The sequence below is a fragment of the Alligator sinensis genome, unplaced genomic scaffold (genome assembly GCF_000455745.1).
Source record: "Alligator sinensis unplaced genomic scaffold, ASM45574v1 scaffold222_1, whole genome shotgun sequence".
In the NCBI taxonomy this organism is placed as follows: Eukaryota; Metazoa; Chordata; order Crocodylia; family Alligatoridae; genus Alligator; species Alligator sinensis.
The window spans coordinates 3,597,092-3,605,910 of NW_005841912.1; the positions used below are offsets into that span (position 1 = coordinate 3,597,092).

At 40.9% G+C, this 8,819-nt stretch overlaps 1 protein-coding gene across 1 annotated transcript in view; it reads right to left on the bottom strand.

Annotated features, from left to right (window-relative positions):
* The window catches only part of SLC4A4 (solute carrier family 4 member 4), a 307,465-nt gene that overhangs the window by 108,793 nt on the left and 189,853 nt on the right, over positions 1 to 8,819 (bottom strand). The window contains exon 8 of the mRNA XM_006018773.3: positions 3,710 to 3,867. Within this exon, the coding sequence (XP_006018835.1) occupies positions 3,710 to 3,867 (158 nt within the window). The remainder of the gene's footprint in view (positions 1 to 3,709; positions 3,868 to 8,819) is intronic.

Genomic DNA, 8,819 nt, shown 5'->3' on the forward strand with positions numbered 1-8,819 from the left:
CGTGGCAGGGGGGGGTGTGTGGGTGTGTGTGTGTGTGTGTGTGTGTGTGTGTGTGTGTGTGTGTGTGTGTGTGTGTGTGTGTGTGAGAAACACAAAACAAACAAAAAATGTTTTATGTCAGTAGTTTAAAATACCAAATGCCTTGCACTATTACTAAATATCGGTTATTGGATTGGCATCAGCCGACATAGTTGGTTAATCATTGGCCATTGTTATTGGCCAAGAAAATCTTTATCAGTGTACCCCTAATTATTATGCAATAGCCAGCAAGACCAAACTATTAAAGTTGAAGGGCAGCGTTTCCAAATCCAAATCCTAAAATTAGGCTTCAGACTAAGTTCAGGCTCCTGAAAACCACCCTGGTTCGGGGGGTGGGGGGTAGTTTTGGTTTGATTTTTTTTTTTTTTTTTTTTTTAAACAGGCACTAAGAATTTTCCACTACAATCACCAAATAATCCCAGTCAAAATAATCCACAAGTGGTAGTCCTGCACCTCCCAACACCTCTAAAAATGTGCCACTTTTGTTTAGAAACCTAACATGGCTTGAGGACCCCAAGTCTGAGAACACACACTTGAAAATGTTGGCCATGACATTTATCACAGAATATAAAAGGCTAAGTATAAAGGTGGGGGGCAAACAGAATAAGAGAGGCTCTCCCTACTGCTTTAGAACCTATGGGTGGCTGTACACATACAGGATGCCTGCTCCGATGCATTCTAATTCTAACATGTTGGAGCAGATTCAATTAATCTAATTAAAATGCTTCAGCAACCTCACCATCACATGTATTCAGCATCCGCATGTTTCAAAATGGCAGCAGTTTCAAAAGCTTTAGTTAAAGTGCCCCTGCTACCACTTTGAAGAGTGGCATGCTAAATACACAAGGCACTGAGGGCATTTTAATTAGAGCAGCTCTCAAAGCCAGTCTAATTAAAATACCCTCCTACCCTTTCCCTCCCAGAGCATGTGTATAGATGCCCTATGAGTTTTCAAGTGCACTGTTGGCTGTGGAGAAAGATCAAAACAAATGGCTGAATGTTGAGACTGTCCATCGTAACCTAACTGGACCCTAATTAGGTTATGATGGACAGGCTCTACATTCAAGAGCCAATGCCAGAATATGCACACCAATGATCTAAAAGGTCTTTGTACATTTCAAATGCCATAATTACAAGCAATGTAAAAACAATGTAATGGACAGTCTCAACATTATGGGATTTTCTTTATTGGATTTCGCAGGATGCAGTCATTGCAAATGGTTCCTCATTAGTCACAAATGCAACCTAATGAGACTTCCTACTCTGATTATAGCTGGCATTTTGTTTGGAGGACAGCAAATAGATCATACTATTTTCAGGGGGGAAATGACTTGGATAAGGATGCATTGTTTTGATTAATGTTCACTGAATAATTTTATGAGGTTATTCAGTAATTCTATATCCAACTTCCTATTAGCAAAATAAAGGGTGCCTAATTTTACCTCTCCTGAGATAGTCAGAAGTATATTAAAAAAAAAATGTCAGATCATACTACAGACTGAACTACTGAAAAATACAGAACTCAGACATGCTGAGAAATCAAGAACAGTCATTGCTAAAAATAACCCACCCTATTCTTTAAAAAAAAATTAAAGACAAAAATAGAAACAATTTACTCAAAGCTTTATTGACATTCCTATTCTAGTAGGCCAGTAAAATGAATTCCAATAGACATGCAGGCTGCTGCATCATTAGCAAGCAACATGAACTCAGTATCAGCCATGGATAATTTGTTTCAGTCGATCTATACACTGTTACTGAGACTTCATGTAATTTCAAGTATAAAATTGAAAGTATACATTATGATGAGGTTCTACTAGATCAGAGATTCACAAACTTTTTATTATTGCATACCCTCTTCTAGATTTACGAGCTGCCCATGTATCCCTACCACCATTTTATTTTAGCCCCTTAAATGCCAATTATTAGAATAATGAAAATTAAATCTGCAATTACACAATTTCTCCCATGTACCCCTCAGAGATGTCTTGCATACCCCCAGGGGTACACACACCACAGTTTGGGAACCCCTGTATTGGATCATGACAGGTACTTACACATCATGAAAATGAACCATTTTCAAGACAAAGTATGATTAATTCTAGTGTTAGTAAGATAACTTGTTAAGTTGTTTTATGACTGTCCTTATGAGGTATATCTAATTTATAGTTTACCATGTGAAATCTGAAATTTCCTAAGCACTGTTCAATTATTACATTTTAATGTCCACGCAAGGCCAAAAGAAAAAGCAGTATTACACTGCAATAAACTTGAAAGCTTGTCTAAATCTATCCCAACCAAGCAGTTGATCCAACAGAACAGGGGTGGGCAAAATGCAGCCTGGGGGCCGGATGCGGCCCACCAGGCCATTCTATCTGACCTGCGGGGCCCCAAAAAATTTAGAAAATTAATATTTATCTGCCCCTGGCTGCCTGTCATGCAGCCCTCGATGGCTTGCCAAAACTCAGTAAGCAGCCCTCCGCCCAAAATAATTGCCCACCCCTGCAACAGAAAATATCACCCACAGAAATTCAGTGTTCACATAAAGTACATATTTGCACACCAGTGATTTGAAAGTTCTTCGTACATTTTAAATTCCATAATTACAAGCAATGTAAAATCAATTACAACATAAAACTAACATATGCATCTTTCCAGATAATTAGCAGTAGCATATTCACAGTATACAAGTCTACTGTAAAGTATACTTAAAATATAGTCACAGTAATATACTTTAAGAAATACTGTAGGTAGCAATGCAGAATTCAAAGAGAAAATTGTAAAGAAACTGCAGATCTGTCTGTAATTCTTTTTCATTTTAACTCTACTATGTGGCACGGGTGGCAAGTTTAATTTCATTTTACTATGTCTTTTCCATGTTAAACACTTTCACTGTTTCCACGATGTATGTAAAGAAATGCATAACACTACATAATGCTGCACATGTATGTCCAAGGTGTTAGGCATTTTTAACAATATAGCCATGTACTGCATCGTTAGAGAGAGCTTAGCAATTACACATTTAAGACTCTATTGTTATACACATGAATAGAAGAATAATGCTGATATCTCCTGTTCTGAGGATTATAGACAGAGCCTTGACTCTGCAAACAGTTGTGCATGTGCTTAATTTTAAGCCTATAAGCAATCACATTCACATGCTGAAATTCAAATGCTATCAAAAAATATACATGTATTTTCTATTAGCACAAGGAACACCGAAACAAGTATACATGTTAGAGTGATATTTTTTCCAGTTTATTCACATTTCATATATACTTACACATTTTCCACAGTGCCTGGGTTTTACCAAGTTTTGTCAACTTAACTGCACCCTCATAGAGTTCTGACACTTTTGCAAGGGAGTGAAAAGCAGGAGGAGGAAAATGTATAATCACAAACAAATGCTATTTTTTAAATAATTTTCAAGATAATGGTGTCTATTTATAATTACATTCATGTGTGTTTTTATAAATTATGATTTGTAAAAATTATTTATCATATTGATATTGATATGTATAGCTTCCAAACTGACTGAGATATTTAAGTGACTCTTTGTTAGGTCAGTTCTAACACTCTTAGTAAATATATGTATCCAGAGTAAGTGACATTACTCTAAAAGGTAAAAACATTTTTTCAGTTTGTTGCAAGCAACAGGAAACACTCTTACCGGGTAGGTACGGGGACTTCTGTCAGAGCACCCAGCATAACTGCTTGCTGCAGCCGAACGAAGGCAATGAAAGGGCTTTCCAAAAAGTCTACCTCACCAACCAACACATTGGAAGCCTCAGCATCCCGGGGCAATTTCTTCATAAATTTATTCTTCAGCTGCATTGGTAAGAGGGGAAGGGGAAAAAAATTTAATAGGCAAAAAATACAATTAAACATATCCAATTTTACCTCCAAATCATCCAGTCTTGAAACATCAACCTGAATCTATCAATGACATGTCTCATCAGTCAATATCAATTCTAGCCATATAATTCATTGGCATATAGATGAACATGCTGCTGGTTTCTGTAGTACTACCCGATCACAATTGTGTAGCAAATGTTAAGACATGGTGGAGGGAATTCCCATAACGGTTGTATCTGCCCAATCCCTCCTTCCTTCCTCACAGCCCCTCTTCCCTCAAAAAGCCTGATATTTCTGAAATAGCAATTCTAACAGTCAAGTTCAGAGCCAAGACCCCAATAAAATGAAAGAGGTCAGTTCATGCCTGTTGGAGATATTGTTTCTCACCAGGCATAGTGGTTTGAGATATCATTAACTCTGCGGACTGGCCCCGGATTGCATCAGGTCACCATCAAGATCTCTTTGCAACCATAAAATCTAGCAGCTCTTGGAAAAATGAAATGGTAAGTTCTTCAGAGTCTCGTTGGGTTACCAGGGAAATAACTGCATAGTATAATGGCCCATTCCTGTCCCTTCCCCTTTCCCTTCTAAGGGAAGAAACAAAGTCACCATCAACCTTGGGGATAAACAGATTGAATTCCAGAGTTGGGAAGGTGTGAGGGAGGCAGAGGTAAACCAGGCAGGGGGAATTTATGTACTCTTATGGAAGGCCAAGAACCTTCCTCTAGAGGCAAGCCAACTTGGTGGCATTAAAGAAAGGGGTGACTATAAAGGATGGAGAACCAGAAATCTGCTTGCAGTTTCAGAGAAGCATCAAAGCTTTCTAAGTACTTATCCAAGCCCCGATCTTACAGTATGACAGGGCCAGCTGCAATAATCCCTTTGAGCAGAACTCTTGGGCAGCCAGCCTTCAGAAGGTACAAATTGCAAGGCAAGGACAAAAACTAATAGAAAAAAGTGCAGCAACTGTTCCATCACAGTGTAAGCAAACACACCTTCCATAAACTCATGGAATTTAGAAAATTAAATCTAAGATTGTTGGCGTGTAGATATGATAAAATAAATTGCCATTATTTCAGAAGTGTCCATAACCATTATATCTAAAAGGCTTCAGGAATTATGCAAAGCTTGTTATTCTTCCCCATCCTTATACTAGTACTGCATACCCATTGTTCCCCATATCCCCGCCAGATTATTTGTGTGTGTAAATAAAGCCCAAACCCTGTGAAAGCTGCAGCTAAAATGGTTAGCATTATTTTAGCAATGTAACTCAAATATCACCAATTCTTTTCTAACCAAGTAAAACATGCACTGTTTTTTAATCAAGCTTGTGTTTTGCCCCACTGGAGCAACAGTTCTTGATGGATTTAATTTCCTTAGCTTCCATTACACAACACCTCTCTCTCTCTCTCTCAAAAAGAAACTGCAGAAATTTTGCAGGGAAGTTCCAAGTTAAATAAATGCATTATTAAAATAAGCACTTTGACTGCTGACAGACATGGGAAAAAAAAACAAAACAGCACTTTACTGGAAGAGGAAGCATGGCATGTTAGTTTGACCCAGCTCCCCAGCATCCGTATAGATTGGGCACTTTAGCAGAGTTTTTTGGCACTTTTATCTAATAGCTGATTCAATCAGCTATTAGATAAAAGCTATTAGATAAAAACTTTTAGACGCTGACCTGATTCAATCAGGTAGTAGATAAAAGTGCCAAAAAGTCCCAGCAAAGCACCCTATCTATACAGACGTTGGGTGAGCTGGGTCAAACTAACATGATGCCTCTTCTGGGCATGCACTGTACTCGGCAGGGGGGCACACCAAGCTTAAAGCACTGGGTTATTTTGGAGGGGGGTTTCAATGTCTGTAAGCAGCTTGTGCTTAAAGCAACTATTAACACCACTCTACCATATTCTTAGCTGTTGAGAACCACTGGAGTTTCACTGACTCAGAGAGGCAGACTTCGATGGAGTTGTCTCAATTTCCATTAATAGAGGATCTGACTCCATTGATCCGTAGAGGCTCTGGAGCACATGACAACAGCATGCTTTAAAATGTATATACTGGAACACAAAGGCACAGGACAAACCTGAGGCTTATGCTACTTCCCAAAACAAAACCACTGTTAGACTCATACTTGAGATTTTCTTACACTACAGCAACACTAGAAGAGCATGGGAATTATCCAACACACTTGGCTAAAGTAGTCAAGGAAAGTTACCCCTCGTTAAATTATAGTTAGTATTTCAATTTTGGAGAATCTGCTCTCTTAGGTTGGGTTGGGGAGAGGTAGACAGCAACAGTCTGTCAGTGAACAAAAGCACAGCAGCAGGCTTGGCAGTGCCAAACTGACCAGCACTACAAATGAAAGGGATCGGGGGTAGTAATAGACCACAGTATGAATATGAGCTGGCAGTGCAACGCTATATCCAGCAAGGCAAATAAAACTCCGGCATGCATCAACTGATGTATCTCCAGCAAAACCAAGGTAGTGATTCTCCCGGTCTACTCAGCACTGCTGAGACCGCAGCTGGAGTACTGTGTCCAGTTCTAGACGCTGCACTTTACTGAGAACACGGTAAAGCTTGAGAGTCCAGAGAAGAGCCACCTGTATGATCAGAGACTTGCACAGCAAGCCATGCAAGGAAAGGTGGAGGGACCCTGGGATTCTTCAGCCTGAAAAAGCGGAGGCTGAGAGGGGACTTGGTAGCAGTTTACCGCTACATCAGGGGAATACATAAAGGGCTTGGTGAGCAACTGTTCACCAGGGCACCCTTGGGGAAAACCAGGAGTAATGGCCGCAAGCTCCTGGAAGAACGTTTCAGGTTCAACATTAGGAAAAACTTCTTCACAGTTAGTGTCCAGGCTGTGGAATAAGCTCCCTCTGGAGGTGGTACAATCACCTGCCCTGGAAATCTTGAAGAAGAGACTGGACAGTCACCTTGCTGGGGTCACCTGACCCCAGTTATCTTTCCTGCCTGGTGCAGGGGGCTGGACCTGATGATCTTCTGAGGTTCCTTCAAGCCCCTTACAATCTATCAATCTAATCTATTCTCTGCATGCTGGCTCTAAGAAGGCTCCAACCAAAATAAAGCTACTACTGGCTGGAGAAGAGATGGCTGCTTCCCCAGACCCTTGCGTATATGACATCCCTTTCTCCTCAGCACACGGTGTCACCTGTAAGAGACATCAACCATGCCTGAAGCAAAACAGGGTGTAGAGGTTTTAAAGCAATAGCTCTCTAGTTAAATGGTATCTAAGGTCTAATACTGAGCTCATCGCCCTTGTGTCTGTGCACCAGAAGGCCTGTCCTAGACAGCTTTGTCCTGACCAGCCAACTGCCAGTGTTATGTGTCTTCCCAGAAAATACAGCTACAGCTTTGAAGTAAAAATAGTTCCCTAGAAGCTGGATGTTATCCTTCTAATCCCCAGCACCTTTATACAGTAATCGCAGCACTCTAGACATAAGCATACTCACATGGCAATAAAATGAGCATTGTCCTCATGACAAAGTATTAGGGAGTAATCTAAGCAAGGCAGTAAATGCAATCAATTGTTTCCGATTTCTGAAGTGGGGAAATGATGTAGCAAAAGCCTAATTCAAGGTAAAAAAGAAAGGAAAAGAAAACCTTCTCTTGGCTGTTTTCCAACACCTTCTTGCCTTTAGAGAGCAGTGAGCATACGTTTTGGTTTTGGCTTGCTGTGCTTCCCTAGTGTGAAGTCTCCTGAAAGGCCAGGTCAGTTTTCATGTTGCTGCCTCTACTGCTGCTCTGCTTAGGCAGAGGGTTGTTTCAGGTCCTGGCTGGAGGTAAATTAAAGAAAAACAGAAGAGAAAGCCATCCTAGTGGTACAACCTATGCAGTGGCTCTGGCCCCAGTTTGGCACCAAACAAATTCTTCTGTAGTTTGGGTGGGATTTTCAAAAATGCTCTATATCTGCGATGTCCATAGCAGATTTAAGGTTAATATGATCAATAATAAAGTGCTCACCTAAAACAGTAAGAAACTAAGGGTGAAATCTTATTTCCATTAACTTTATATAAGCCAGGATTTCACACACAATATCTAGGAGTGAGGAGGGGGAAGGGATCCAGGACTTCTTTTCAGGATGTTTGGACAAGACGGTATGATTTTGCCAAGCAGCCTGGAAGATGAGACAGGGGCTGCATCAACAAAATTCATGCTAAGCTTTGCTGAGCAGGAGCTTAAGTGTTTTGCTGAACAGGAAGCAAGTTAAGTGCATACTTAAGTGCTCTGTCAAGCCAAGATGAGGGAGCTCAGGGACTATTTCATGGACTGGCACACGGCTATGTCCAGGTGATGCATTAGGGGGATCAAGTACTTTTGGACCACCTGAAGGCAAACATTTATCATTCCTGCCCTTCCAGGGAGGACAAAGGGCTTTGGAGTGAAACCACCAGATTAAGGAATCTAGAGAACAATTCTCCGTTCTACTATAATTTCCTGTACAAGTCTCTCTTTCTCTCTCTGTCTCATTTCCCTATCAGCAAAACACACATAGCAATGCTTCTTTTCTCCTGAACTGTCTTCTCTAAACCTGGAAGATAAAAAAAACCACAGTGCCTAGCACACACGAACACTGGCCTTAGCCAAGGCCTCCAAGGGCTACTGTGATACAGACAACACCCAACCGTGACAGTGATGTCCCTGAGGCCACTAATCAAAGTCTAGTTAAAAGCACAATGGGACCTGATGTGCAATCCCAACAATTGTACCTCCTCCCATATCACATGTGCATGGCAGGAGGCATGATTGTAGGTTCAAGGATCAGATTGTAATCGTGCCCTACTGCCAGGTGCCCAGTGCCCCTATGGCTCAGAGTGCCAGTCAACTGATCTGCACTCCTAGCTTCAGCTCTGGTAGGCTACCATGGCTGGGGATGCCGATCAGCTGAACGGCACTCTCAAC